At 39.5% G+C, this 15,406-nt stretch overlaps 1 protein-coding gene across 4 annotated transcripts in view; it reads left to right on the top strand.

Annotated features, from left to right (window-relative positions):
- SYNE2 (spectrin repeat containing nuclear envelope protein 2) overlaps nucleotides 1-15,406 on the top strand; it is a 180,330-nt gene that overhangs the window by 60,919 nt on the left and 104,005 nt on the right. For all 4 annotated transcript variants that reach the window (XM_062577244.1, XM_062577243.1, XM_062577241.1 and 1 more), the window contains 15 exons: nucleotides 604-804; nucleotides 1,158-1,323; nucleotides 2,084-2,196; nucleotides 2,934-3,136; nucleotides 3,511-3,630; nucleotides 3,733-4,021; nucleotides 4,679-4,848; nucleotides 6,540-6,849; nucleotides 7,593-7,757; nucleotides 8,673-9,023; nucleotides 9,552-9,686; nucleotides 10,365-10,526; nucleotides 11,843-11,989; nucleotides 14,420-14,575; nucleotides 14,966-15,231. In XM_062577244.1, the coding sequence (XP_062433228.1) occupies nucleotides 604-804; nucleotides 1,158-1,323; nucleotides 2,084-2,196; nucleotides 2,934-3,136; nucleotides 3,511-3,630; nucleotides 3,733-4,021; nucleotides 4,679-4,848; nucleotides 6,540-6,849; nucleotides 7,593-7,757; nucleotides 8,673-9,023; nucleotides 9,552-9,686; nucleotides 10,365-10,526; nucleotides 11,843-11,989; nucleotides 14,420-14,575; nucleotides 14,966-15,231 (2,954 nt within the window). The remainder of the gene's footprint in view (nucleotides 1-603; nucleotides 805-1,157; nucleotides 1,324-2,083; nucleotides 2,197-2,933; nucleotides 3,137-3,510; nucleotides 3,631-3,732; nucleotides 4,022-4,678; nucleotides 4,849-6,539; nucleotides 6,850-7,592; nucleotides 7,758-8,672; nucleotides 9,024-9,551; nucleotides 9,687-10,364; nucleotides 10,527-11,842; nucleotides 11,990-14,419; nucleotides 14,576-14,965; nucleotides 15,232-15,406) is intronic.

The following is a 15,406-nucleotide window of genomic DNA, read 5'->3' as shown; positions in this document are numbered from 1 at the left end:
AGGGGCTGGGTGACCCTGTGCTGTGTACACTGTGCCCCAAGGGAGTGCAGATGCTGTCAGCCCCCCCAGGTGGTCTTTCAGCACGTGGGCATGACCCCATTGGGTTGTTGTCTCTGCAGAAGACAGAAGAGTTAAGGATGAGGTCAAGGACCTGCTGCTCCCTAGTGACCAGTCTCAAGCCAGAGCTTCCTGCCTCTCTGTTCCACCTGCCTGGTTTTGGGGGTCAGTGTGGGGAACATGTTGTATAAAAGGCCTGGCACCCCCTTTCTGCTGGTAGTGAAAAGGCATATAAGGCCTTCAACCAGGTGAAAGTAGACTCTGGAATAGACTGACAAATAAATTGGTCAGTAAAGCAGCACCAGTAAATGCATCCCTCATAAAAAAGGGGCTGAGATTATTCTTCCTCAGAAAAATAGGGCTTGAATGCTATTGTTATTATTTTTCAATTTGCAGAGTGGAGGGGAAGAAACTGGAAAAAGCTGTGATTGAAGCATCTGGGCTTCAGATCATTTCATTGCTTTTTATAGCTGTCATGTAGTTCTGTAATATTCTAGGAAATCAATCCAGTATAATTTCTCACACATTCTTATTTCCAATTTTAAGGTCATCAGATCATCCGTTGTGCATAAAATGGAGCTAATAAAAGAGCTCTTGTCAACGAAGCAGGGGACCAGTGAACTTGCTGTGAATACGGCAGAGCTAAAAGGAGACCTTGATTTGGCCAAGACACAGATTGGGATGACTGAATCACTGTTAAAAGCTTTATCTCCCTCTGACACATTAGAGATCTTCACTAAATTAGAGGTAGCCACAAATTACATATCTTTCATAATTTGGTTGATTTTCCTCTCCTGAACATATCTTCGTATGTGTTTCTCCTGAATAAGTTGTAAACTATTAGAACAGCACAAATGAAGAGCTTGGCTTGAATTTCCTAAAGTTGCCGGAAACATAAACTAAAAGCCTGTTTTCTCTAGATGTTATTAGATGTAGTTAGTTAAGTCTTGCAGCTGTTGGAAATGGTTAGTGGTAGGCATGAGAACAGAATACCGAACTGCTTTACAAAACTATAGGATTAGCACTGAAAGAGCTCTGTGCAGTAAGCTGCTGGTATTTCAAATTTTTATTTTTAATACTTGTCTTTCTTTTAACTTTAGGAGATACATCAGAAAATTCTGCAGCAAAAACACCATGTGACGTTACTCCAAGAAGAGACGGATTGTCCTGATGTGGATGAATTAAATAAGCAGCTTAAATGTGTCACTGATTTGTTTAATAAGAAGAAACATGTTTTTCAAGATCACTTTATTGGTGTTTTGAACCGTAAGCAAACACATTTCACGTTTACATAATTTTATAGTTTTACATTGAGCATCTTCATTGCCTTAAGTTTATGAAATTATTTTTCATTCAGTGTCTTAAGCAAAATTTTTGCCAAACTGCTTCAGGGTTTTCAACAAGATAAAGATTTGGAAAAAAATGTTTGTTGATTCCAACAAATCATGTGATCCAGGTGGAAATATTTATTTTTTATTCTTACATCTAAAAAAATAGCTGACTGAAGTGTGAAGCAGCATTTAGAAACAAATATCAAAACATTTCATATAAAAATACAGCAATCAGACACATTTTTTCCAGTCATTTCTTATATAATCTTAGTTATGGCTATGGTTAGCATCATTAATTACTCTTTGCTTTGTGCACGCACAGGATTGTGCCAGTGGAGAATTAGGCCCAAAGGTCATCTCATCTTGAAATAGTTCTTGAGTAATATTTGTTTGTGTGAAAATGAGAAAAGCTGATAAAAGGCTATCCTAGGTCTTGTTTACCAAAGCTATTAAGTGTAGCAGACTGTCCTCTTGCATTGCATCCTTCCTCAGTGAACAGCTGTGTTTATTGTCAATAAATGTTGGGAGAAAAGTAAAGTATGAATTGCAGCATTTTCTGTCACATTGTGTGCAGTGAAAAGCAACTCTGACAGTGCTGAATGTGATTACGAGTTATCTGAAATCTTCATGTTAAATAGGAATTTTCTATTACAGAATACAATTAATGAAGAAAATTGGCATGTATCTTTTTGCAGGTCAGTGCAAGAATTTTAATGACTGGTTCAGCAGCACTCAGCTGTCTTTGAAGGACTGCTTTGACCCCCCAGAAACAAAACAGGTGCTGGAAGAAAAATTGCAGAGGCTAAAGGTAAAATATTAGAATGTTCTAAGTTCTAAGGTTGATTCTTCTTGAAGTTAAGCTTCAAGACTGTTCTTGCATGTGAATTCACCTACTTGGAGGCTTAAAGACTATTTCATGTAACATAAAACATTAGAACAATAAATGGAATGAAAATAAAACTTTGTTAAAATTGAATACCAGTGTTCAAGTTCAAGGCATGTGTGTGCAAGGTCCGACCAGATGATACTTAGTAGGTGGAACTTCAGTGTGCAAAGATGCAAAAAGTCAAAGATGAAGTGGGTAAAATCAATTTCTGATCCCCACATTGGACTTGATGGAAAAATTTACATTCACTTTGTTATAGCTAGATTTTCACTCTAAGTCAGGCAGACTCCACAGAAAAGCAATAGAGAAGCCACAGTATCTGCAAGAAGCAATCACCATTTAGCAGCAGCAGAAGGCACAGTGATGTCAATGCTACATTTGAATGCTGCTGTTGCCTGTTCTGTTGTATTTGTGCTGTAGAGAAGAAAATCTGTCATCTTCTTTGCTTTCTTATTTTACAAAAAGCTACTTTTCCATTTGCAAGTGAAATAAATGTGTCTCAATGAATTGTGAATTAACGTATACTCCTTGACAAGAACACAGATCACTTTGGCAAATGTTGATGGAGATAACAGAGATCAAGAAATTCTTGTAAAGTAAATCTCTACTATACAACAGCAAATTTGACAAATGCATCTTGTGTTTATGCTTTTATTCAGCACTTCTTAACTTCTGAAGGCAAAGACAGAGATATCCAAGAGGTTAAAACTTTATTGAATAAAGTGAAGCATTACTTGCCCAAAGCAAACATTAACCACCTTAACAGCCGTGTGAGAGATCAAGAAGCAGAACTGCAAAGACTGATCTCTAAATGTCAGAAACGGGAAAAGGAACTCGATGTTTCTCTCCAACAGCTCAGCAGGTAGGGAACTAATGTCATTTCTGACATTTTAAACATAGGTGATAAAAATGATTCATTATTAAACAGTCATACGGAAGGACAAATAACTCTGCTTTTATTAAGATGATCTTTTAATAAGGGATAGTGAGTGCTTTGCTTTACGTTTAATGTGTCCTTCTCTCCATAGCAGGCCCCATGTTATACTGGAGCATGTGCTTATGAACAGCTTCAGTAACGTGTTCCAAGATACTTAAAATTAGACTTATGGTTAACTATTTTCCTTGTTTGGGCCCATGATATTTATATTACTTTTGCAGAAAAATACAGTTGTTAGCAAGTTTTGCTCTTGTAAAGCCTCTCATTCTGAACTGCATCTGTATTTATTGTTCTGTTAGCCTTCAAGAAAGCAGTACTGGCTTGGAAGAATGGCTTGCCTCTCAGGAAGAAAAGCTGCAAGAGTTTCAAAAAGATGAGACAAAACTTGAAAACCTCTGTCAAACGTTGTTAATGCAGAGGTATTGTTGCCTTTGGGTTGTATCTAAGAAATGTCTTGTAAAGGATTTTGTTATATGTTGTTATAGTAGATAGATGTTTGATTCATTTGTTGCCTTTTTTAGGGAATTGTTTGAGTCCATGGCTCAGCTAGCAGATTCCTTGAGGGAGACTGGGTTGACGGCAAACGAAACTGTTTCTGAAGCCACTAATCTTATTGGTAGATATCAGACACTGATGACACATGCAAGTGAAATGGCTGGAGATACTCAGAGACATCTAGTGGAAGGACAAAATTTTGAAGAACTTGCCCAGGATATTTCTTGCTGGATCAAAAGGCTTGAGGAGGCTGTTAGTAACCTGAAATCACAGGAAAGTGAGCTGCCATCAGAAGAAAGGATTAATCTGATAAAGGTATTGTGTTACACATATTTCTCTTGTGCTTCAGGGGAATGCTTGGTGAGTCAGCCCCTCCTGAAAGACACTGTGATAACTGGTTGACTCTGGTTTTTGTGGCTTGTTTGAAGGAGGTTGTTTCTTGGGTGTTTTGGATTTTTTGCATGGTTAACTAAGCACATAGGAGAAGGTTCTCTGCTGCACTTCTGAGTGGAGCAGTACTGAACTCATAGCCCAGGGAAGGGTGCTGGTGAGCATGCATCTTCCCCTCATAAACTATGCCAGAGGTGGAAAGGACTTATGAGACCTCCTAACAGAGCAGCCAGAAATGAGGCCACTGGGATTTCCACATTTCTTTCCCTAGAAGAGGTAGTATTGTGACAAATATCTCTCCATAGGTTTTGGAGCATTTTTTTTTAATTGAGTGAGAACAATATTGGTTTTCTTTTATTATGTAGAGAGTAATTAATAAATCTCAGATACATTATTCTAAACTTTCTATAAGTAGATGATTAGTCTGTTTATACATTGGTCACATAGCATATTGAAAGAAGGATTGCTTTTTTTTCTTGAAGAACAGTATACAAAGAATGAAGGATTTCATTGGTAATACCTTTTATTTTTTAAACAAACATAGGTGAATATTTACGGCTTCTGCTTTCTTCTTTAATACAGGAAATCACAGCTCTCAAAGATGGAGGAGAAACCAAAATACAGAACGTAGTAGCTCTAGGAAAAGCTTTAATAAGAAATGAGAAAATTGAGAAGCCAGTTGTTGAGCAGACTGTTTCTGAACTCCAGAATCAGTGGGAAAATGCCCTTCAGTTAGCCACACAATATATAAGGTAATATGGAGTTTCTTAAGAGGCAGTATGGGTCTCTTGTTGCTATACTGACATTCCTCTCTTCTTTCTGTACCTGTTGCATTGAATTTGTGTTATCTGTGGGCAAAACAAGATACCAACAAAAGCACCTGCATTTCTACACGGTTGTGACGGAGCAGGTTGTGGTTTGGACTCAAAGGTCTTGTGAGGAGTAACCAGGAAATGTAAGGGGGGGGTGGCAGGGTTGCAGATAGGGTTATACTTGCTGAGCTTAAATTCCCTTTGAGATACTGAAACAGCTTTGCTGTTCTTGGGGAAAAAAAAAAAACAAAAAAAAAAAACAAAAAAAAAAGGTATATCCCTTGCTCCTTTTTTGATTAGATTGCGCAGGAAGAAGGCACTGATCTAACCCTTGCTGTGGTCCCCAAGCTGCCTCCCTGCCGCTCCAGGCGTTCATTGGCACCCCATGTTGTGCCACTGGGGCCACAGTGTGACTGAGAGCCAAATCTGCAAATCTGGTCCTTTAAAACCTGTCAGCTGATTCTAGGCTTGTTGCGTAAATGTAAACCAGACCTCTGATTTTGCAGATGCAGACACATTCGATATAGCTGTCTGCTGTAACGTCCTTGAACTGACTTGCAGTAAAATCACTGGGAAATTTGCTGTTGAGATCAGTGGAAGCTAGAGTAGGCCTGCTTTTTCTTAGTTGATCAGGGAATGAATTATTAAAAATAAATACTTTGAGTCCAGTGCAGCACATTAATGGCAGCATTGTGCAGCTGGAATAGGGAACTTGAAGCAAGAGTACTTAATGTATGTGAGAAGGCTATGCTTTATTTGCTAGGTGCCAAAAAATTTTGAATCTGGACAGGGAAAAAAGACCAAAACACAAAACACTTTTGTCTTCACTTATCCAGCCATACTTTACAGAATTATAACCAGACTCAATTCATTTCCATTTGTTTGTGTGGGATCACGTTTTCAAATTGTGACATTTAAGTTCTGTCTACAAAATTATCAGCTTCACCACTAAGCATGAACATACAAATGTTAGGTAATGGCCTTTTGATTCACTGATTATAGTTATCTATTTCTAGTGTAGAGATGCAACTTGTCCACCTGCAGTGCATCAATGTGCATGTTTATAAAGCAAACAAATCAAAATCCAGTATCAGGATCAGCAAAGTAGGCACTAGATTGTGCTAACATGACCCATATTGCACATGCTGTTTCTGCTGTCAGTATCTCTAAAACATTTTGCTTTGTTTTGATTTGATTTTTTCCCTACAATCTCAACCAATATTATGTATATCTTGTATAGTGCATTCCCTTTCAGGAAACTGTTGTTAGAAGTTTTTAAGGAAAGCAGATTTATAGTCATGATGTAGCTTTAAAACAGAACGGCTGCTGCGATGAAAAGCAGAAAAACACAATACAAGAGTATCATATCTCAGACGCTAGAAACTGTGGGTTTATAGGTTAGGATTTAAAGCATATATAAGATGGTGTAACTTGTTCTGCATTTAAATCCAGTTCAGCAGCACTAAGTTTAAAAATTCCAGCCTAAAGCTGATTTTCAGTCTGAAGAAAAGTCTATAGTATGTTTGAGTTAATTCTAATAATGGTTGACTTGTTCACAATTTGATTGTTTTCTAGGTAATTAATACAGAAGTTTTTAATTCTATTAATAGCAGTAAGTATTTTTTTTTTAGCCCTCTAGAGCAACTTCAGCTCAATAGGGAGCAATATGAGCAAAGCAAAGAAGACCTGAGACTGGCTCTGACTGAACTGAAGAAACAGCAACAGGAGTTAGGTTTTGCCCTCCAGCCTGGTTTGCAGGAGAAACAAGCTCAGTTGACAAAGTATGCCCAACTCCTGCAGAAAGTGGAAGACTTAAATTCCCTTTTTAATGAATTGAAAAGCCAAGATCACCTACAGGGTCACACTGTGGATCCCTGCTTCACAGCGGAGTCATGGTTGGAATTAAAGCACCAGCATGAAAATCTGCTCAGTCAGCTACAGGTTGGAACTTCACTCTTTTTCCAATAAGATTATTTGTATAAAATGCCTGTTTGATCCCTATTTGTCTATAGTCTCATTCAGCTGGCAAGTTTATGGGTAAAACTGGGAGTGGGGAAAATTATTCTGGGAAAGGGCAGGGAGTTCCTCTCTCTGCTTTACTGTGGGAAAAATGCACTAGAAGCTCATATGCTTCACTGCCTTGCACTTTGCAGAGGAATAGATGTGTAAATAAATGAGACCAAGGTAGATGTGAAAAATAAAAATTCATATCTGTATATACAGATTTATTTAGCTATTTAGCATGAAGCATTTGTTGCTATAATCTCCCAGCCACAGGAGTCTTTTTCTCCTTTGGGAAGGATGGGTGGCTTTGCCTGGATGTTGTTTGTTATTGGCTGCACTCAGTTTAGGTCACCAGAGTGCCTTTGCAACATACAGGGCATTCTCCCTCCAATCTCTCATCCTTTTTGGACAGAAAACATACCTTTTGTAAGCATATTCTCGTGGAATGCAAACTCCTCTGCATCCTGCTGCTAATGGTGATTTGTTCATGGTGTAATCCATTATGTGTTGGGAAGAGAGGAAGATATTTCCTGTACCGCTGTGGTTAGCTGGATATTTTGTGGGAAATAAGCAAATGTTTTGTGCCACTCTGGTCCTGGAAAAGCTATGACAGACCGTGGATGGGTTATATTTTCTGTGAGTTAGTGATTGACTAACCTGAGAAACTCCTTGATTTCTAGAACATAGTGCAGACTTTGGAAAGCCATGTTCAAGAGCACCATCTGTTTCAGGATATGGTAAAAAGCTTGAGCACTGAGCTAAAAACTGTCTCTGAGAATTTTGCTGATTATGGAGGTCCAGCAATGGAACAACCATCAGCTGAGAAAAAACAGTTGAAATCACAGGTATATTACAGATTTTACATGATGGGGAAAGTGGATCCATACCCCAGGGGCTTGTGGAGGGCATTGTATTTAAAAAAAGAGAAGAGGTATTTGTGTCAAACTAGGATAAAAGAAATTCTTTCAAAATGTAAGGTGTATGTGATATTCCTTTTATTAAGATCGTTGTTGGACTGAAAGTGCTCATAATGAAGTCAGTGGATCTTTGCTGTTAACCTAACTGAAAGCAGAATTGTCCAAGTCCAAGCACACAGACTTCCTGAATTTGATTTTTTAAATTTTTCTCTCTTTGGGAATAATGAGAAAAGAGATCTTCAAATTTGTGTCTTTAGTTTAACCAGAGTTCAGAAAGCTTAGGAAAGTGTCCGTGAGCCAAGTTCAACATTAAGATGTATAGATAAGTAGATATTTTTCTTCATAAGTATTAAGATATACTTCGTAAGATATTCTTAACACAAGCAGATACTCTTCTGCACATTGGCAAAACTCAGAATAGTCTCATTGCTGTGAGCACAGGCAGCTATTGAAAGATGACATTGTAATTCACATGCAAAACATTAATTCCCCTTCCTCCAGAAGTTGCTATACCTTTAACAAGTGAAGAAAGAGGAAGGAGAGGGAGTTTACCTGTTAAAACCCTGAAACCTTGAAAGATCACCGTGCACCTCACAGTATACTATCTGATTATTTTATTATTGTCTTAATGCGTATGTTCAACTGTACTCTGTTTATAAAAATATATGGCTCTAAAATACAGGTGTAGTATTTGACTTTCTGTAGCAAATAGGTCTTCATGAACTTTTCAGCAGTTTGCTGTTCTGAACAAATATTTATGATTTAGTGAATGACTTTAGATCTTAGCATTAAGTATATTGAGTGAAGACACTTTTCAATAAAATGTTTTCTTTGTGTTTAAAGGAACAACAAGCACCTCTTAGTCAATGTGAAGACACATTAAAGAAGATTTTGGTTTTAGCAGAAACTGTTAAGCAAAACACTTCTTCAGCAGGACAGAAGTTTATTAAGGATGAGATTGAAACACTTCAGAGTGAATATAGGACTCTGGAAAAAAGGCTTGAAAATGTCAAGCAAAAGAATGAAAATATTTTCAGTGAAGCCCTTGAATTAAAAGATGTATTTACTGATGAAATACATGAGAAAGATAAGGCAGACACAAAGAGAGAGATGCAGGTCACTTCTGCTATCCCTATTGCTGTAGAAGAGAGCCCCAAAGCAGCAGAGTTAAAGGAGTGCTTGGAAATGCATAATGTGAGTATACTTGTTGTCAGGAACAACAGTGAAAGACTGATTAAAGAGGCAACTGTCTTTCAGATGCCTTTTGTATATTGCCTCCTTTTCATTTTTATTGAATTAAGCCTTCTGTAAATCGTACATGTATAAATCAAATGGAGGAGAAGTCCCTGAAGTTGTTTTAACAAGTCTGTAACAAGTCAATACTGTCTATTCAAAACTGCAACTTTCAATTCAGATTCAACCTGCATATAATTTTTTCTTGCAGGTAATCAAAATAAGTATCCTAGCTCAAGACACAAACGGAGATGAGAGGTAGATGTGAAAGTTGCAAATAGACCTCTGCCAAAGAACTCTAGCTTTTTGTTTTGTTGTTTTATAACTTTGAGAGCTTCTCTTAAACCAGTAAGACCTGTCTAGAACTGCAGCACAATATTTTTCATGTTTGTTTCCATAAATTCTGTGTTTTTCCCTCCAGATATTTAATATTAAAATAGAAGGTTTGGAGTCACACAAGCATTTTTTTTTTTAAATCATTTCTTTTAGGATCAGGATGTAAATGGGAATGTGTCAGAGAAGGAGAAGCAAAATGATACACTTCTGGAGGAAAGTAGCGTATTGCCAGACAGCGCCTTTCAGGTTATCTGTCAAAGCAAGGACAAAGAGGGGCAGACTGTTCAGGTATCTGACAAATATATTCCGGCACATGTCAATGTGTGCGTGTGTGTTTGCTAGAAGTGCATATGTAATTTCCTAATAATTCGTTGAGTCCTACAGAGGCATATTTTCCTTTCCTTTCCAACCTGAAGGAAGGAAGGATAAATTATATGAGCCAAAAAGAGCTTACTAACCTGAAACTGCTGCTCTTTGGGGGGATGTCAGGATATTCACACTGTCAGGGTGGGGGTGACTTTATATGTGCGAAGCTGAGGGCATGATTTGGAGAACTCTGGATCTCATCATCATGGGATAACACTACAGGGGAGAGAAGGCTATCAAAATACCAGAGCAGAAACCATCAGTGCAGAGGTTTCTGGAAAAGGAGAAAGATCAATAGTTAGGGTTGCCAGATGTGTCTAAGAAGAAAGGGCTTTGACAGCATTAAGAATCATATGAACGCTTGCTCCTGTTTGTCTTGTCCTGAAACTGTTTTGCAGTGATTAAGCCGATCCTGCAAGCTGATCTGAGCAGGTGGTCACAAGAGACTCTGGGTCTGAGGTATCTCGGCCTATTCCCACAATCATTAAGCAGATCTGAAGGAGCAGTAGACAGCTTGTGGAGTGAGAATTTAGTAAGCTTGATTTTTTCTTTTTACTGTGACTTTTACTGGTTGTAAACAATGAATATTTTTCACACCAGGAGGAAGCTGAAAAAGAGAGCCCAGCCGTGGACAGCCGTGATGGAGTCCACGAGGACCCTCTGGACAATGCGGTTCAAGGTAGTGAAGCAGAGCGGAAAAGGCAACAAGGTGTTGTTGGTACTGAAGGTGATGAAACAAGAAAGGAAACAAGTCTGGCGGAGGTAACTGGATGAGATATTATACAGACTGATTGAAGCTGAGGATATATGTATACAGCTTAGTTGCAGTTGTGTTCTTAGTATGTGTTTAACTCTCTGAATCCTCTCATGTACGCTTAAAATGGCTATGGATGGAATTATTTCATTACTGTGGGATTTGCTGGGGACATTGTATCCCAAGTCGCCTGGCTCTATCCTGACGTCCTTTTAGCACTTTGCTTGAACACTGTTACTTTGCTTGTATCTCTTTCACTTATTTACATGTGTTATTTACATATTTGTTTACTCACATGCATGAGGCTACATTTGAAATGCTGTGTTCAGTTTTGTGCCCCCTGGTACAAGAGGAATTTTGACAAACCAGATGGCTAGAAGCTGGAACACTTGACTTATGAGGAGAGGCACAAAAGAGCTAGATTGTCTTTGGAGAAGAAAAGAGTAATTGCTGTCACCCCCTCCCTGAAGGACGTTACAGAGAAGACAGCCAGTCTCTTCTCAGACCTTCCATTTTAGCACACTGAGAATGAAAGCAGTGTTATGAGTAACAAGGTGGAGCACAGTGCGGACTTGTGAACTTGCTGAAAAACCAAGTAAATTAGCTCATTTCAGGTTGCAGAGGGATCACTTTCAATACGTGTCCTAGCTGAGTTGCAGTCACTAGCTCAGATACTATCTCAGCATAGATACATCCCAAATGTTGTACTCTCCTCTGTGGGCATGCTGTATTTGTCGTTCCTTATTTTGGGTAAGTGGCTGTTTTATTTCTTCTGTCCCTAGATGGTAAACAAACTCAAGCAGAACTTGAGAATAACTCAGTAAATGCCTCAGCATGTATATACAGCAAATCCCAGAGCTGCCCAGGGGAATATCCCACCTGGTAGTCAGCAGGGTTTCTAGCCACAGACTCTTTGTCTACACTGCAAGGAAATGATTGGAGCCTCAGGAAAAAGCTAAACCTTTTCTATTCAAGACCTTTTCTATTTCTTGTCTATTCAAGACAATGAGCATCCGGGGATGCAGAGGTCAAAGCCCACGCTTAGAATAAAGAAACATGAAAAGTGTAGGTCAGAGGAAGAATATTTGCAATCTGTAATTTTTCTAAAAATTTATAACAAAATTACAACACTACTTCTCCTAAATGGTTTCCTTTGCTGTAACCTTTCCCATGATAAATTTATGAGACATAATTTTGGTCTTCCTCATTTACCTGTAATTATAGGCTTCATACCTTTTTCATCTGAAGCACTGCAATTACTACTCAGCATGTTTGATTAGGGCTTTCTAGTTACTTGTTTCTTTTATTTCCTTTACAACAAAAGGAGAAATCTAGTGATGTCAAGAATCAATCATGTAGAGAAGATGTGCAGCAGGTTCGACAAGAGATGTGTCAGAAGAGTCAAGTGCCAAAATCTGTAGCAATCGAGAAAGATGGTCTGGAGTCCAAACCCCCAGTTTCTGTACATGAGGTAACCCGTGTTCTGGTATTTCAAATTGACAGAATCAATGAATTTTTGTTGCATGGCAGTCTACAGCTTCAGCTGAAGTTTTATTATAAAGACATGGCAATTATTCCCACATCAGAGTCAAGTGCATAGGGTATAGCACTGCTTTATGTCCACAATAGTTTTGAACTTTATCCAAAGTGCCAGCCACACAATATTTTTTTCAGTAGGTCTGTTCAAAAGAGAAATATTGGTTTTCAAAGCCACCATAACCAGTCTTTATTTTATAATATCTAGGGTTTCCCTTTAAATCCTGTTAATCGATGTAACTTCTTTCCATGTTACTGTGGTTAGCTGTGATAGTCTCCTCCATCATAGGGAAGGCATTTCAGAAAACTAAAATCCAGGGGTGATCCATCATGAGAAAATAAATAAGATAGAAAAAGTAGTTTGAATTCAAGCTAATTGAGAAATGAGGTACATTGCTAGATGATATTATTAAATGTATTCTGCTTTAAAGTAAAGGTGTTAAATGATAAATGGCCTTCCTGAACTTTCCTGGCTGCAGTGCTTTATCAGCACCAGTTCTCAGCATCCTTATGTTCAAGGTGGAGCCAGGTCTAATTATTTGAACTTTTCTGGCTACTTTCAGTTTGACCTGAAAGTAACTAAATTTTGATCAGTTAAATCTGTAGGTAAATCTATAAGACCTGTCCTTTGGCAGGTCTTACCTGGAACTTAACAGCTGGTCAACAGCCCCTGTTCTTTTCCCTTCTCATCTTTTCCTCCCTCTCTGCCTATCTGATGGGCTCAAGCTGAGAAACTAGTGGAAAAATTAAAACTACTGTGTGGGGAGACAGAAGCTGTCTGTGGGGTAGTGCCACGGTGTGCGTCAGGGGAACATCACACAGACAAGCAGAACAGGTACACAGCAATCCTGTCCTGAGTTCTCATACCACCCAACCACTTACTTTTCTTTGCATTCTGATGTGCTTATGTTTCGATCTGGTAAAGTGGATTTCCTTTTTGCTCTGTGAAGGATAGCTGAGTTTTTCAGCTTACTTTAATTCTATGGCCCTTGAAAGTCTCTTAAGATGAAATCTTTTGTCTGAATTTTGTATAGATGTGTACACAGAGAAATGGAAAAGTTCTCTGGTTGACTGTTTCATGAGTGGGCCCCTTCAGTTCAAACTGAAAGAAACCAGAAAAGTTCAAATAATTAGAATTATTCTTTTCCAATAATGCCTGCACTGTGCTACACGTTTCCACCTTTGGAAGCAGGTGCATGCTAGTCTGGCTAGTTCATGACCCACATAGAGACAGAGGACAGTGACACAGCTTAGAAGTGATACAGCTGCATGGGTAGCTGGTCATTTCCTAGGAAAACGATGTTTAAAATAGCAAAGAAGTAAGCTTTTCAAATAAGAGTTTTCTGTCATTGCTCATTTTGTGTGTCAGTACAACCATGGAGACACTCACATGGTAGTCCCATCTGTATACTTGTATGCACTCACATGTGGTCCATAGCTGGAACAGATCACAGTTTTAAGCCAGAGGTTGACAGGTGCCGGGGAGCTGGGACACACAGAGATTTATAAGGCATTGCCGTGTGATCCAGAGGAGTCTGTGACATTTTATTTACATTGCTGTCCACAATAGCTGAAGATAGTTTAGATGAATATGTTTTACGTCTGAACTGGGGCTGGCCATGAGCACCTGCTTGGGCAGTGACCAACTGTTGGGTTGTTGGACCTGACCACCACACCTGCATGACCTGTCCTTCTGTCACAGCAGGAGGTGATGGCCAGGCAGGGGCTGGCACCGACTGACCCTCTTCCCTGTCTGAGCTCTGTCTTCATCACTGCTCCGCTGGAGACACAGTTCCCAACGCCGTCCAGCTTAGCACTGGGCTTTGGTGGCGCTCGCAGCAGGAGCAGCTGTGGCTTCACCTTGCAGAAAAGCTGCTTCATGCATGAGTTGCCCCATGAAGGGCAGCCAAAGAGAGAGGTGGTCCCCACAAAGGCAACAGCAGGATATTGAGGCCGTGGCTGAACCGCAGGGATGAGGGTGTGAGAGGGGGTTAAAGGATGTGTGTACGAGAGGAGGGAGAGAAGATCGGGAGAAAACATGAATTTGAGTGATCATTGCCAGATGTGGGTGCAGGCAGGACATTATTTGAAAGTGGGGGTGTCAAACTTTTAGACTTGCAGTGATGGGCAGAGGTTTCACTGCTACCTGTGCTGTGCTGGCAAGCAGCCAGGGTGTCTGCAGAGATAGGCGGTCATCTCCAAGAGCTGGGACTGTAAGTCCTGGTGGACACGTGGAGGTTGTGGGGGAAGCTACTGCAGGATTTAGGCATAGCTTAAACCTGTGAAGCAAAGGGGAAACGTTGCAGTCAGAAAACTTTTGGTTTTAGGAATCCTTCAGAAATAACAATCTTGTTCCGCACTGTAGGACACAGATATTGACGTGCATGTTCAGAAGGAACTATTTCCCGAAGTACCTGTAAATACTGAATATTTTGAGGAGGAACAAAAGGTTAACGAGCTGAAAAATGAAGTGGCTGAATTGGATATTGTGCTCATAAATGAACAACTGAAAGAGCTGGAGGTATGAAACGGCAAAGCATTCCTCACTATTAATGTAGTGGTATGCTCACAGAAGCACGGTTCGCTCAGGCAGAACAAAATCGTTGCATGCAGTCTTATCTGGGGTTTGCCTGTGCGATTAGGCAGTTTATATAATAGGTAATCTGCAAACACACTGTTTTAATGCAAATATGTCCATACAATGTTTCATTCTTCTTTTCTGAAGTGCAGTAGCATGTACACCGATGACGGCACATGCGTGTTTCCCTGATGTATACAAACGTGTGTTCGTTCACATGTGACTACGCAAGCAAGTTTGTAGATGTACCAGTATTTAGCCATACTCGGCAATTAAGTCAAAAGTCATTAAGATTCTCGTGTAATCCTCTTTCTGTGATGGGTTTGGTTGTAGAATTTGCACACAGAACTGGAAACGTGGAAAGCAAAATCTTTGTGCATGAATCAAGAGGCATTCCCCAGTGCAACGGGATCGAGCACAGCAGAGCTGCAAACCTCGGAGTCCGCGGTGCCCTGCTGGGACAAGCTGCTTCAGGAGCTAGACACTGTTAAGGCAGTGAAGCAACAGCAGTACTGTTTAGTTAATGAGTACCAGAAAAATCTTTCTGCTGCTCAGTCCTCAATGAAAAATTTGTCAGCAGAAAAAGATAACATAAAAACGTAAGTATACTGGAGGTTTTCTGTTAATGTTGCAGAACAAATATGGGCCTTAAATTAATGTTACGGATATAGCTAACCTAGACTGAATTTCTCCCCTAAACTTCAGTGATGTTGAGATAGGAATATGACATTATGACATAGCCTCCTCGATAAAGTTAGGTGACAGGAGCACTCA

This window comes from Rhea pennata, chromosome 5 (assembly GCF_028389875.1).
Source record: "Rhea pennata isolate bPtePen1 chromosome 5, bPtePen1.pri, whole genome shotgun sequence".
Classification (NCBI taxonomy): Eukaryota; Metazoa; Chordata; class Aves; order Rheiformes; family Rheidae; genus Rhea; species Rhea pennata.
This window is presented reverse-complemented; position numbering and strand designations above follow the sequence as displayed.